The sequence below is a fragment of the Setaria viridis genome, chromosome 9, assembly GCF_005286985.2.
Source record: "Setaria viridis chromosome 9, Setaria_viridis_v4.0, whole genome shotgun sequence".
NCBI lineage: Eukaryota > Viridiplantae > Streptophyta > Magnoliopsida > Poales > Poaceae > Setaria > Setaria viridis.
In genome coordinates this window covers 51,363,941-51,379,572 of record NC_048271.2, presented here as the reverse complement: position 1 = coordinate 51,379,572, position 15,632 = coordinate 51,363,941, and the positions used below count along the sequence as shown (strand labels likewise).

The following is a 15,632-nucleotide window of genomic DNA, read 5'->3' as shown; positions in this document are numbered from 1 at the left end:
GACAGCGAGGCAGAGGGACGGACCCCGTCGCGTGGCGTACGCAAACTGTGACGCGGTGGGGGCGCCTCGCCACGCCACGCCGGCCCTCGTCCTCATCTGACTCCCTCCGCCCCGGCCGTACGTACGCCACCGCGTCCGTCGCCACGCCGGTGGATTGGGGGGATGGGCCTCGGCCGGGTCGCGCCGCGCCTGGGGGTTTTGGACTTTGGAGGGCGATCAGGGGGCAACGCGCGGGAGGTTGGTTGGTGGCCTGGTGGCTGCCAGCTCCACAGTGCCGGGATGGTCGCGCGTACCCGCGCGCGCGCGCGCCGCGCCCGTGCCGCACGGCAGGAACGCCCGCGCGCCCGTGTCGGCTTTTTCACCTGAGCGAGCCGTGCGGCGCGCGCGCGGCGGCCGCCGGCGATGGTTGACTTCGTTTTGGGTACTTTGGGAGCTTGGGGGTTGCTGTCCACACGTACTTTGGCGTACGTGCGACGTAGTATCTCCTACCGGTCGTCAGGTGGTTTTTGTGGCCGGTTTGTTCTTGCTGGCCGGCGCACGCACGAGCACGGGACGGATCCGTGCTGTGGCGTGACGCGATGCCGTCCGGCGATGTGCGTTGTAGCTGGATGGAGGTCGCTGTGAGCTGGCGCGTGTTAGTGTGATCGTGATTTGGTGACGCAGTGTAGTAGCACTAGCACCACACGCGTGCCCACAGCAGTATCCGGGCTAGCTCAAGAACGGGAAGCGTTGGACTGTCTGAAGAATGAAACTATTGACGACTCAGAGTCTCGTATCATAGTATCATATGGCAGTATGGCGCCCCTGAGAGCTGGAAGTGAGGTGACATGTATCAACTCCAGGTGACATCGCAACGTCGACCGGGGGTAAACTTTGTGGTTGGTGAGCATCATTACGACTTTTTATGAATCGCTGCAAGCCTAGAGAACGTAGTACTGCTACGTCGCGATTCGATAAAAACACGAGCGCCAGCTGCTCTAGCTCCATGGATGAGCGAGAGGGGAGGGAGGAATACGACAAGAAGAAAGCGCCTGCTGCGAGTCCATCAGGCCATCAGGGGGGAACAGAATGGAACCTCTCCGGCGGCCCAACCTGGTGCAGCGTTTAGGACCTGCCCAGGGTTAGCGTTTTAATTTCCGCGTCGGCAAAAGCGCTGCGCCCGCCCAAGGCTGATTGAGTGATTGTGCTTTCCATAGGCCGCTCGATGATCCGATCCGAGTTGAGCGCGGAGCAGTACGAGTCCTTTTTAGACACAGCTTCTTTTATAGCTAACCGGATTAGCCCAGGCATAACTGGCAGATTTAATGCGCAGAAAAGTGCTCAGGTCCAGATTGGCAGGAAGACCCTCATGAGTACATTGGCAAGTATTTGAAAACGAAATACAAAATCTGCAGATATATTCGATTAGTTAACTAACATGATCCAGCTAGCTGCAGCTCCGCCAGCCCCAAACAGGCTCCAAGAGTCCAAGTGGTGCTGGTTTTAATTTTGACTTGTACGCATTTGTCCTGGTTGGAGTTGTGTGGGACGTGCATGTGTACATATTTCGAATTTTCGATCCGCGACCCCTTGGTTCAGGAGTTAACAAGGGTAGTTATGTAGCATCATCTATCCCTTAGCACCCACCGTAAGATCATTTAACTGTTCAGATTAGTACTTGCTCACTGGAGCATGCACGCTTTGCATTGCATCCAATGCGTTTGAACCCGCCGGGCCATGCGGGCACGAGGCAGAGTAAAACCTCTAGACCATCTGCCAGGCAGCCAGCGCGTAGCGGGCACGATGACACGGGAGAGACAGCTGGGCGTGCGTACGCGCATGCGATCCTCGAGAGGAAACAGTGGCGCCGATCAAAGCTAGCAGCGGCGGCAGGCCAAGGACGCGTACGCGACGACAGAGCGCTGCCATGTACGTACTACGTCGCTGCATGCGTGCACTGCTGGAGGCCACCCACAGCATATAAGACCCGGCACATGCACGCAGGTCATATGGCTGTAGCTAGCACGCAGATGCCGCCCGGCCGGCCGGATGCCGCCGCTGGACGTACGCCAGCCGCCTGGACCAGAACAGTTGTGCGCGAATTAATAGGCGTACAACGCGAACGCATCCACCCGATCAGATCACGTCGGGCGGCCCATGGCTCCTCGATCGCCTCTTCCCAGAGCTTCTCGGCACCCCGCCTGGTTCAACCTCTCACCGCCTATGGCACTATGGCAACAGAAGCACCCCCATCGATCGACAACGACACGATCGAAGACAGGCTACCAACTGCGCAGCGCAATTTATCTGCAGGGATGTTGCACAGTTGCAGGTAGATTGCACAGTAACCTGCTTTTCCTTAGATCGGGCTGACGTACTACATGTACAATCTCTCCCCCGGCCCTCCCAGAGCTTAATTGACACGGCGCACTTCAAGTGCGTCGATCCAGGGGGTTTGGGATCTGGGACACAGGCACAGTGGCTCCAGCGAATGCCGCGCAGCCGTCCAGCTCGGCGCGCGCGTCGCGACAGGCGACGACACCGCGCCGATCGACCGGCCCGGTCGACGCGGCCGACACTGTTCCGGCGTTAAGGGAGCGATCAGTGCCTGCAGCGAGCACCCTGACACGGGACAGTTAGGCCGCCAGCTCGAGCGCGCGCGCGCTCGCTCGCTCGCTCGCTCGCGAGAGAGAGAGAGAGAGAGAGAGCCCAGCCGTCGCCGCGCGGCCGGACGACGCCACGGCCCGGCCGCGGGCCGCCTGCATGCACACGGCGGGCAGGCGTAATTGAATGGCTCCACATGCGCGCGTGTAAGGCGCGCGCGGCGACACCATTCGAGCCATGACCCCATGGGCGGCCATGCTACGTGCTTTATCGCGCCGCATTAAACTTGCACGTGCGACATCGTACGGCCCACAGGGAGCGGCTCGCTGGCCGTGGCTGGCCACCGGCACAGCTCTCTCCGGCCACTCCACTCCCATGGACCTTTTGGTTGCATGCACGCGTCGCACGTAGATACGTACTCTACGTACGTATGCTACAGTGCGCGGACAGTGGCGCGAGTGCGCGCGCGTGCAAATGGGCTACATGCATGTAAGCACCGAAATATGCATGCATGTGCGAGGGGTTAGCTTCATCTCCACACATGCTGTGCCTGCCGCCGTGTAGCGTCTAGCGTGTACAGGATAATAGCAGCTGGCCGTGGGAAACAACTGGCTATATACAAGGGACCGTACCGTATCTGTTTGAAACATTAAAAGTTGGAAAATTTTGAAATAACACAGCCAAAGATGATTCATGGAAGGAAGCCCTTACAAATTTTGAAACTTTTTTAAAAGATAAATTTCGAAACTTTTATGATCCATGGATAGTTGGTATTATATCGTGGGTTCCACATGACTGTCATCGAGTTCCGATAACAAGCTCGGTCCCAATACGAATCCTGGGTTTATTTTTTATAAGCAGCAAATCCAGGGTTTAGATGCATGAAAGGGCAGATTTTGTTATTTTTGTCCTTTTGTGTGCAGGCGTGTCTGATTCCTATAATAGAACTTCCTGTGATTTGGTCAATTCCACTTACTCTTGTAATGGCAATTTATTCGTGAACAGAGGAGACAGGAGAGTAATATGTAACTAAATGGTATGGCAGCCCCGTGTCCAATGTGAAAAAAAAAAGAGTGACGCAGGTAAAAGTGGAATCTAGCTGCAATAGGAGGTTGAAGAATGACGACGACAGGCAGGAGAGCAAGACCGATGGAGATTCAGCCGCGAGAATGCATTGAGCGAAAAGCCGAAAGCCAAAGCAGTTGAATGCAGTGGAATTCCAAAACCGATTCTTCCTCCCCTCTCCATCAAGCCAGCGAGGCGTAATACGTCGCGAGATATTCGCTGCCGTAGCTCGCTACGTCGACTGATCATGAGTCTCATGATGGTCAGGTGCTTGTTGCCCGGCCGCCTTGTCGCCGTCACGCGAATAATGCGATCGCGATTCTTATTATTGCATTGGCCGATTCGCGCGCACCGGTGCACGTAGGGGGTATTGTACTTTCTAATTTTTTCTCCGTCCTGCGCTCAACCCGCACATGAACGAGTCGTCGTTCATGCTGAGTTTTGATCGCGATCGGACGGGGCATGCGTTCGGCAGACCACCCGGCAAACCGGCAGCTAGCAAGCGAAATGGCGACGGGATTGGTGGAAGTTGCAAATTGCAATGGATCTGGTGGTCCTACTGGGAGCTAATCGTCGATATCACTGCAGCTGTGTTGGATATACACACCGTAGATGCAGCGTGGCATGCATCCATCAACGCCTCTTTGTACACTGGTGCCTCTGCATGTGTGAGTTGGCACATGCGACGAGCCGACGATCGATGCCTATATACAGTGGCGTGGATGTAATATAGACTGCAGCACCATACTAGCTGTACATGATCTGGACTCTGCAGACAAATCTGATACTACCCATCATATCGCCGGCTGAATGTACGCTATACATTTAGACTTTGCTAGAAAATCAACCAAAGAACAAAAATGAAACGGAAAGGGCTCGAAGATATTTCGCCACTAGCACCCAATGCACAATCACGAGCTTTTCGCGCTGATATACAAGGCTCACATGTCGACTCGTATCAAGTGTCTGCTGCACTGCCTGCCTACCCAACATTCTCGGGGGAAAATATCTGGATAGGTCTCGATCAAATAATGCTCCCGATCGACGACGGGAGATACATTGCATGCGCCTCTCGCTGTCGCCACATTCTCATGCCGCTCACGTTCTGGACGCTTCTCACGTATGGTTGGCACTTCGCTAGCAGCCTACGCTTGCTGCGTATCTACCCGTAAGTACATCCAAGACAGAGAAATAAACGAGATTTTTTTTTTGCTGCATTTACGGAGGAGAATATTGGATATATACGTGGATGAAAAGGCAGGGGTAGCTTATTAGCTGGCTGGCCGTAACGGGTTCCGGTGACCAGGCTAGGCGTGCATAGGACAGGAGGAGTATATGGTACTTGCGATGGATCGACAGACAACTTGTTGGGATCGGCATGAGTGCTCGCGACCTGACCTGATGGATCGCGCGCCTCTCCCAGCCGTGTCTTACCGCGACCGATCGACGCTAACGGCTTCCATGTGCACCCGCGATTTATTCGGTGATGCGATGCGATGCGAAATATGCAGGTGCCGTTGGCACCACCGCCCACCTTGTCGCGTGTCGATCCGGAGCCCTGGCTGACGTAAACGTAAGGTACGTACCGGAGAGTTCGTCGTATATCGTACGTACGCTTTGCTAACTTAGCTACACAGCTACATCCGGTACGTGCCGTCGTCTTCTTACACAGGGGTATGCGTGCGAGGAAAAAAGAAGACGACGACGAGACAGTTGCGGTGCTGAATCGTATGCAGATCGACGGTGGGGCTCCAGGAACAATACGGCGAGACCAAATGTGTGTGGCCGTATATATGGCTTGTCGTGTACGGTGGACTCACGTAGCACCTGCTGGCCCGCGTACGTACAGGTGACACTACGCCGCATATGGAGAATTGAAGACAGACAGCGAGATTTAGGGCTCATTTTTTGGGCTCCAGCTCCGGCTCCAATCGCGACTTCTGCTGGAGCCCTACCAAAAGGCAGCGTTGCAAACGGCTTCACAAGTGGAGCACCCACGGAGCCGGAGCCCATTTTGTACTGCCGGGGATGAGTCAAAAATAGTAGCTCCTCCTCCTCTTCCTTGGGGAGGGCCCACAGGAAGAGCCGTTTTGCCAAATATTTTTTTTCAAAAGGAGAGGTAAGAACTGGAGAAGCCACTTCATTAGAGGAGCCAGAGCCAGAGTCCTACCAAATTGGTCCTTATACGATGACGCGCGCGACGCTACTGGGAAGACATAAGGATTTGAAATTTTCGGAACCTGAACGAATTTCACAAGGATTTGAATCCACAGCACATCCATTGCGGAGAGATGCGTGCAGTTCTCGTGAGTGGTTGTCGAACGTCTGGAATAGGCGCTACAGACTTCCAGGTTGAACTCTGAATTTGGGATTCAGTCCAACTCAGCCGGCGTTCCGTCGTTCTTCGTGGAAACAGAAAAGACCAGGCCTAAGCCCAACAGTGCAATAAACAGGCCCAGGGCCCGCTATCCTTCCCCAGTGCTTCGTGTCCACGGGCCGTTGACATCCCCGTCCCATCCCGTCTATTGTCCACCGGAAATCCTATCCATCCTCCGAGGAGGAAGAATTTTTTCTCCCTCACTTTTCAATGTTTGAGGTTCATGTAAAATAATTGACATCGTTGAATCCCACAACCCTAACAACACACCACACCCACCCCCTCTCTCCTCCATTCCTGCCGCCACCCCCTTAGCCCGGCCACATTGCTGCGTCGCCCCCCACGCCAGCACGCCACCATGAAGCCCGGTCCCTCCCCCCTCCCCGCCCTCCTCCCTCGCCTCCACCGCACCGCTCGCTGGCGTCGGAGAAGAAAGCTTTCGAAAAATGTTGGGTTCATAAAAAATGTTAGCTGAATTTTGTCGAAAAAATGTTAGTTCAACTTTTGTCGGAAAAATGTTGGTTCTATCTTTTTTTGAAAAAATGTTGATTCAACATTTTTCTAAAAAATATCGATTCAACAATTTTCATCCAACATTTTTTTCATCCCCATGCTGGTTCACCTAAGGCACAAACAAAATGGGATAATTAGCTAGCTAGCACCAGGCAATAGCTATAGCTAATGGATTTAATTGGGCTCCATCAACCCATACTCCCACACGGGCTAATGTTTTTAGAAGCTATTATATTTGAAAATTATTTAAAAATTAAACTCCTAACTAATAATCAAAATTGTTTACCTACTACTCTCTTATTTTTTAATACTTCAATATAATATTTATAAAGATATGTACCTATCTTTGTCCAGTTGTGATTGATTTTTAATTAATAATTACTCTATGCACGTTTTCATCCATATTTGTACTTATTCCATTTTGTATCACACCTCCAATCCTCCATACATTATGTTTAGCATACAAATCAATATTTTTCATCGATTCCTCATGTATAAATGGTCTAAATGGTGGCACTCATCATGTGTATATACTTTAACTTAGTATTTTTATACTAACAATGACATAAATAGGTAATTTAGAATCATATATTAGTTTACTTTTTGAAATTTCTGTATGATGCACATGAAGATAATTAGATTAATATTTAGGTATTTACTTTAGATTATTTTTCATAATGACACACGTGGATAACATAGATAAAATTTTAGAATGACATTTTAAGTTATGCTTTATAATGATGTGTATTAGTAAATTGGATGAAGATTATGGGGTTACTTTAGATTATTTTTTATAATAGCTGAGCTCGGAAATTTAGATATAGGTTTAGAGCTTATTTTTGAATATTTTCACAATGACAATGGAGGGTAACTTTTTAGAAAATATAATAGATCAATGGCTATGATTATTAGAGTTTACAGGATTGGTGTTTGATGTTTTTAATTTTTATGAGAATTTATCTCTTTTTTCTAGCTTGTCTCATGGGAACTAATGCGGAGTCTTCAATGAAAAAAATGAGACTACATTGCTACAAAACTATTACCATAAGCTACATCTCGTTTGTGAAATATTCGAACATAATACTTATAGATATATATACTTAATATCTTCATCCAGTTGTGATTGATTTTAGTTAGTAATTACTCTATAGTATTTTCAACCACATTTATAATCTTTAACTTTTCACTTCGCATCGCAGATATGCGCTTGAATTTGTTTAATGAATCCTAAGTTTGAGATACAATTTTAGCATAGAAATCTATATTCTCATCACTTTATATCTTTATAAATGGTGACACACATCATGCGTATAGACCTTAAATATTATATCGTATACCAATAGTGAAACATATAGACGATTTAGAATCATATATTGCTGTATCTTTTTAATTAAGGTTATTTGATTCAAATGTAGGGTTACCCAATGTTATTTTTAATAATGGCATGTGTGGGTAATATAGATGCAAATTTAAGGCTTCCTTTAAGTTTTTTAAGTAATAGTGGTAGGCAATTCAATTGTAAATTAGGGGTTATTTTAAATATTGTTTATAATGGCATAAGTGGATAATTTGGATGAAGTTTAGGGGTCACTTTAGTTTATTTTACATAATGGTAGAGGTGTGTAATTTATATGTAGATTTAGGTGTTACTTTAGGTTATTTACATAATGGCAGAAAACATAATAGATCCAAAGGCTACGATGATTTCAATCTATTGATTGATGGTTGGATGTTTCGATTTTTTGTGAGAATTTTTAGGATTTCTCTCTTTTTTTGACTGTCCACCTAGAAATCCTAGGTGGCTTCACCTGTAGGCCTCAAAAGGAACCTCATAATTGAAGCCTCCAATTAGTAACAGTAAGGTCCTGTTTGGTAGAGCTTCGGCTTCTCATAATACGGCTTCGGTTTCGGCTTCTTCGGTGGAGTGGCTTTTTTAGTGAAGTTGAAGCCGTTTTGCAAAACGTTTGGTAAAACGGCTTCTCAATGGCAATATATGTAATTTTATGATCACTTAATGCTTGGAGAGAGAGGAGAAGCCGGTGAAGCCACTTTTTTCGGCTTCTCCTCTCTAGTGTAAGCCGTTTTGCGGCTTCTCCCCGACTTTGGTGGTGAAGCCGTTTTGAAATTGGCCCTCTGGTAGGGCTTCACCAAAAACTGGTGGAGAAGCACTTTGAGAAGCTCTACCAAACGGGACATAAGACAGCTCTTGTCCACCTTCTGGAATATGCATAGGAGCCCCGTTGTCCACGCGCGTCGCGCACCGAACAGCAGAAGAAACGCTGAAAAGTCGCAGCGCCGGACCTCGGACCGTCGGACGGCACCCCACCGGCGGCAGTGCGCGCCGCCCGCGAGAGACGAATAGGAGATCCCGCACTTGAAGCTGAGAACCGACAGAGCTACCGTACCAACGGTCGCCGGGACGGTGTCGTGGTGCTCATGCCGCTCCGATCCACCAGATTTTGCTCCCAAGGCGGCAGCCGAGACAGGGACAACGCAACGAGCTACCACCCGATGCCCGATAACCGGCGCCTTCACATAAAAAAAAAAATTTGTTGGCAGATTGCTGCCGGCTGCCCCTCGCTTTGCCGACGCCGAGGAGTATATCATCGTCAGCACAAAGGGGATATAGGGACATGTGTGATTGAATTGTGATCGCCCGTCGCCACTCGCTACGACAACATTTTGTCCAGTGCGAAACGGAGAAGAGTAGTATACAACTTCTTATGGAACAACGCGAAGCGTCGATGCGAAATATGGCGTGTGAGCGAACATCCAACCAGCGCGCGCATCATCGGCAACAACAAGCGCTGCTACTTGGAGCGTGTAACTGGATCGGTCGAGCTCGCATAGGATGTATCGGCAACGGAGAAACACAGGGCCTGGAGGGGCCTTTCTCCAAGAAGCAAGGAGCCATGTCCGATACTTCGGCATGCTAGCGGGCTCCACCCGCGGCGGATACTACATTTTTCTTTGTACAAACGAGGGTGACACTACTTTGCCTAGGTCACGAGAGGCATCCGGAAAAATATGGTTCCAATTCACCACTAGCGTACCATTTTAGTGTGTCACTGTATTGACCGTTGACTAGGCTTCTCGCAGATCGTTGGCGTGCCGGACCGCTGGCCTTTGTTGCTGCTTTCAAATGTCAAGCAACGGAGTTCCGACTTGAACACACAGTGGCAGCATCGTTTCTCTGACGAGGCTCTGCTTGCTGATCTGCACCTGCCCTGGCTTTACATAGTTTTTATCATCCGGTGACCGTTTTAGCTCTGCGCCCTGATGATTTCTTCTTATGATAAGCCGCCAAAGGTGAACTCCCGTCGTGCTTGCCGTACCGCATCAGTCCCTTGATGTCTGACCAAACAATTCTCATTTCCCACGAGCAAAAATTGAGCAGCAGCAACCCTACAAGACTGCAACTGCCAGCCCATTTGACAGAGGAACAGGAAATCCAAGGAAAATCCAGCACACTGACTAGTAGTACACCGAAACAGAACAAGCGAATGCACCCGGCTCGGCTGGTCCGCTAAAACCCGCGCCAAAAACTGGACCGTGACCACGAATACAATTTCTCCATGTCCCGGCCGCCCGGCCGCCGTCCCACTAATCGGACCGGTTCGCGGTCACAGAATCCCCGTACACGAAACAAGCGACCTCGCGCTCACACACAACCGGCTGCCGCGCCGCCTATTTATATCCCAACAAGCTAGCGCAACCATGCAAAACACACCTCCTCGGCTCTTCATCAAGTGGCACGAGAAGCCGTGGTGCACGAGGACTTCCAACAACAAGTCAACAAGCGGCTGGCCGGAATGGCTTCCACGGTGACGCTGGAGAAGACGACCACCGTCCAGAGTGGTGACACGGGTGTTGGGTCGCCCAAGACCGTGTTGAGGTCTCCTCTCCTCATGAAGGGGCGGAAGGTCGGCGACGGCGGCGGCGAGGACGCCACGGACAACTGCTGCGGGCACAGGTGCGAGCTCATCAGCTACGACAAGCTCCCGGAGTTCCTCAAGCACAACGAGTTCATCGTCGACTACTACCGCAGCGAGTGGCCGGTGAAGGAGGCGCTCCTCAGCGCCTTCTCCATCCACAACGAGACCATCAACGTCTGGACGTAAGAGCTCGATCGTTCATGTCGCGAGCTGAGCACGATCAAGTAATTAGCTGCCGAGGATCGAGTAGCGTGTGACCTGACGTTTTCTTCGCAATTTCCTTTCAGGCATCTGATCGGCTTCTTCGTCTTCCTCGCGCTCACCGTGTGCGCCGCCACGATGGTCCCGATGGAGTACGAGGTCTCTCACACTCCCCTGGCGGCGTCCACGGGACTAGACAACATCACCGGCAACGCGATGGTGCTGAGGAGCTACAGCGCCGACGGAGCGGCCGTCGTGGCAATGAAGGCGCTGCGGAGCAACGTGTCCGTCGAAACCGAGCTCGCCGCCGCGCTGTCGCCGCCCGCGGGGCACCGCGTCGCGCGGTGGCCGTTCTACGCGTACCTGTGCGGCGCCATGTTCTGCCTGCTGATGAGCAGCGCGTGCCACCTCCTGGCCTGCCACTCGGAGCACGCCAGCTACGTGCTCCTCCGCCTCGACTACGCCGGCATCACGGGGCTCATCGTCAGCTCCTTCTACCCGCTCGTCTACTACACCTTCCTCTGCGACCCTCTCTACCAGGCGCTCTACCTCGGCTTCATCACCGCCTCCGGCGCCGCCGCCGTGGTGGTGTCCCTGCTCCCCGTGTTCGAGAGGCCCGAGCTGCGGTGGGCGCGCGCGGGGCTGTTCGCGTGCATGGGCATGTCGGGCCTGGTTCCCATCGTGCACAAGATGCTCGTGTTCGGGGACCGGCCGGAGGCCGTGCTCACGACGGGGTACGAGATGGCCATGGGCGCCGCGTACCTGGCCGGCGTGGTGGTGTACGCCACCAGGGTCCCCGAGCGCTGGATGCCCGGTCGGTTCGACCTCGCCGGACACAGCCACCAGCTGTTCCACGTGCTCGTCATCGCCGGCGCCTACGCGCACTACCTCGCCGGCCTGGTATACCTCAGCTGGAGGGACATGGAAGGGTGCTGAGGAGGCCTGAGGGCGACGCGCGCAAGCTGTAGAGATTTGACCGGATTTACTCGCTTGGTTGACTCGTCGTTGATTGATTTTCTTTCTTAGTTGTTGCTGTGTTTTTGTTTTACAGAAAGTGAACATACATGTACCAATACAAGAGGAATGTAACCAAATCAATTAACTTGAATAATAAAAGCAAGAGAAACGTGGTACACCTGCGTCATAATTCGGGCGGCTCCGACATTACGGGGAGCTCCGGTAGCGAAATGCTTGGCTACTAGACCATCTTGGGTTATAGCACGCGTCTAATTTTCGAGCGTGCAAAGATGACAAATCGCCTTGTGGAGTTGTGGCAGGCGGACTAATCTATGCCGTGGGGGCGGACTTGAGCGAACGATACAGGACAGGTCAGACGACTGTGAGCGCCCCTCGGCTCGCGACGAGGGGTCGAGGCGTGCGGCGCGGGGGCGATCGCGAACCGGGTCGGCCAGGGGCGGCTGGGGTTGGCGCCGTCGGAAACGGACGTCAAAGATCTGGGGACCCGGACCAGGCCAGGAGTCGAGGAGTCAATTTCGAGGCACTGGTGAATTTATTATTGTGAGGAAAATACTGACATGGAAAAGTTCCGTCAGAACGGCTGGGAATTTTGTCGCTTGAATCTGAAGGGCTACAACTGCTTACGTGTAGAAAGGCGTGGGTGATGTGATGTTTACTTCCACTGAGGCACGTTCCTGTTACTGGGTGCCCTGCAGCAAGTTTACGAAGTGCAGGCGTGCCGGTCGCCACTGCTCCGATCCGGAAAATTTGCCGCACTTTAGTTTCGAAAGAAAATATATTTTGATCAATATAGTTGGCCGCAAGATGATGTAGGGTCAAATTTCCGGGTCGAGTAGGGTCAATTTAGAACGAAATTGACCGAACAAACACGAATGGACCTCTTCCAAACTCTCCAATAGGAAGGAGTTTGTGCGTGGCTGACATGGCCCGATACCAGACATGCCGGCCCACTACGCTTGATGTTTGTGCGGCCCACCATATAGGCCGGAGAAATTACCAGATTCGGCCTGTTCGTCTTCGTCCCGTATAACAGCCCAGTAGCCCACAGAAGCCGTCAATTCGAAGGGCCCACTTGTAACCCAAAGGCCGATGGCTGCTGTATGTGTATGAACTGTCGCTGCTCTGGTACGGTAACAACATCTCAACCAAATTTTCGATCGATTCGCCTGGCATCTCCCCGGAACAACAAGTAAGCACAGCACTGCATTCTTGGATCAGTCATTCGCCAGTGCTTTTCTTGTTGATCCAGGCTTTTCATCCCAAGTAGTAGTTAGTCGTGCCCTGCTCGGCGCTATCCTCTCCTCTCTCCACTTCGCCAGCTCAGGGCCCCTTGAGCCTGCCGGATGCACGCACGCTCCCAGCTGAAGCAAGCAGCAAAGCGACACGACAGGGCTCGCCACGTTGCGGGAGGCCCCAAGCCCGACCGCCTGCCTCTAACTTGCGCATTAATCCACACAGGAAAACCCGAGCAAGCAAGAAAACAAGCGGATACGTCCGCCATAACGCACAGGATTGTGCGGTTGCGGCCCGCGCGGGACCATTCATCCATCCATCGGCGCACAAAACGCATCCAGTTGTTGTTGCGAGATTACACTCGTTGTTGCTTAGGCTCGCAACCTTCCCTTCCCGGCGGCCATGTGTTCGGTGTTCCCCCCTGCACCGCGTCACCCTACTCTTCAGGGAGACGAAACGGAACCTCCCTTTTTGGCTTTTCCCCTGTCATGACCTCAGGGCGCCATGGCGTTTTGCTGGATCGGTCAGCCCCGGCCGGGGTTGCTAGAAAGCCCCAACGGCGACGGGGGGTTCGGCTTGCTTGGACACTAATCTTCGCCGGCAACGGGACAAGCTCGTCGGCATCCCCTGATCCCCGGTGACACACCCATCTCAACCCACGGGTTTGGTTTCTGCGGACGGACGCCGGCGCACGTTCAGTATGCAGGGGCCCCCGTGTCCTCCAGAATGTGCCAACGGTCTTGCAGGTTTCAGGCTCATGTGACGGGCGACCCGTGGCGTGGCTGATACGGGCCTCCTCAAGGCGAAAGCAATCAGGTAACCGCCGCTGGGAAATGTGCGTGCGCCGGGGACGGGGAGGAAGAGGGGATCGGATCGGGATCGCCGGGGTTGGTTGTTGCTTGCTGCAGGCTCCAGTTAGTGCAGGGTTCGGTGCGCGAACTGTACGGTTGCACCGGTCCCTGACCGGAGCCTGATGTGGACCCACACCGATGCACCAAGTGGCAAGTGCCGTGTCGACAGCCTCTGTCGGATCGGCGGACGCTGAGCTGCTGAAATATAAGCAGCTCTGTAAGTATGATTGGCCACGGACTCACGGTCGGGTTTGACTCGGCCGCCGAAATAAAGTAGGCGACCGTGGTTGTTTACTCTGTCCTTGCGAGGTGTTGTACTTGGAATTGAAGATAGAGAGAGAACTGTTTGAATCGTCACAGGACGTTGATTTTTGTCTCTTTCACGTCTCGTTCCTGTCAGCTATGGTGGAAGTTGCACGGTGTGCTAAATCTAGAAATAGTTGCAGTGCCAATCATTCAGAAATAGTTGCAGTGCCAATCATTCAGAAATAATTTCCATATATTCAGATCTCTTGTTGGTAGCTTGTGGCTATACTCGCCTTCATGCTGTCTTTTGTTGCTCAACCTCTCGGGGTTATGGCATGGACAATTCATGGGCTCTTAGCGAAAATGCTTGAGAGAAAGGATAAGACACGTTACGAAACATCTTCTGAAGAGCAGTACTTCCAATGCGAAGTTGAAATAACGTACTTAGATCATAATTTGAACATAAATAAACACATATTTAAACTTGGGTCGTATTCGTATTCTAGAAATTTTATTTACACTAGTTCGAAGCACCTGACTCTACATAGATGTGTCAGTCCAATTGAAGCATCACCAAGAGCTACTGCAGCATGCTAACTTCCTGATTGTCTTATGACTTCTCTCTATGTTTGTCTTGTCCGATAATGTATTGTGCATATCATTATTGTATCGCATAGTTTAGGTCTATTCTCCCCCTTTTCTATACTATTGGGGATAACTTGTTCGTATAGGGTCATGCGTCCCCTCCCCTAGTAGCATCTATGACCACGTGTTTTGTTAGTTCTACTTAAGGTATGTTTGGGAGCACTCCATCTTCCAAAAATTAGTTCCACTCCACCAGCTCCACATATTCCCTGCTCTACTCCACCAACTATAGAAAATCATGGAGCAGTTGTACGTGTTTGACTGTTTGTAGCGCTCCAGCTCCAGAATCACAAGGATTTGGTGGGAAAGTTCTATTTTGCCCGTGGTGGATAGCTGGTTCTGTTTTTAGCATCGTGAAGGTTTTTTTATTTTGCTGTGCTACAGTAATCGCTACACTAACAAGGCGCTACAGTACATGATGCATGGATGATAGATGGATTCCTGACGTGTTTGAAGCAATCCCTTCATTCCAGGGCATACAACACCTGTGCTCTGAGCTCCTGGAGATCAAGAAAGCTTCGGAGGAAGACTTGCGCGCTAATGTCTACCTCAGCTACCTCTCCTTTGCTAGGATGTTCCACGAAGCTGGTGATCTGGACAAGCACGTCCACCGCCTCAAACGTCAGGCCATGGCACACAGGCGGCTCATCCAGCATCTGAGCAGCAGCAACTGCGGCGGCGGCTTGGATGATGAGGATGGTGCCGGTTCCGGTACCAAGGTCGACGAGGAGCCAGACATGGACATGGGCGACGACGGTAAGCTGGAACTGGAAGTGCTTCTGTCGGAGCAGCAGGTGGAGTAGGCCTTGGAGCTCGTCCTACGGGAGAGGACGATGGTGCCGCAGCAGGGGAAGGCTAGGGTCATCGAGTGCTTGGCTTCGTGGCCGGCAACCCGAGGACGCCACGGCCGGAGCTCCTCAGGGCGCTCTCCGGCCTGTCCAAGCTCGGCGAAGCGGAGCGGGCTAACCACCTGCTCTTCAGATGGCACCGTGCGAGCGTCATCCA

General features: G+C 51.9%; 1 protein-coding gene across 1 annotated transcript; it reads left to right on the top strand.

Annotated features, from left to right (window-relative positions):
• Positions 1 to 9,969: 9,969 nt before the first annotated feature.
• On the top strand, positions 9,970 to 11,807 carry LOC117840154 (heptahelical transmembrane protein 4). Its single transcript, XM_034720614.2, has 2 exons — positions 9,970 to 10,655; positions 10,761 to 11,807. Exons 1-2 carry the CDS (start codon positions 10,351 to 10,353, stop codon positions 11,608 to 11,610), a joined length of 1,155 nt encoding a protein of 384 aa, XP_034576505.1. The 5' UTR covers positions 9,970 to 10,350; the 3' UTR covers positions 11,611 to 11,807.
• The last annotated feature ends 3,825 nt before the right edge of the window (positions 11,808 to 15,632 follow it).

Bases quoted from the DNA above. Each gene is read 5' to 3' on its own strand.
- LOC117840154 (XM_034720614.2), top strand. From the start codon at position 10,351: ATGGCTTCCACGGTGACGCTGGAGAAGACGACCACCGTCCAGAGTGGT. The intron at 10,656-10,760 runs GTAAGAGCTCGA...ATTTCCTTTCAG, and splicing joins GAGACCATCAACGTCTGGAC to GCATCTGATCGGCTTCTTCG.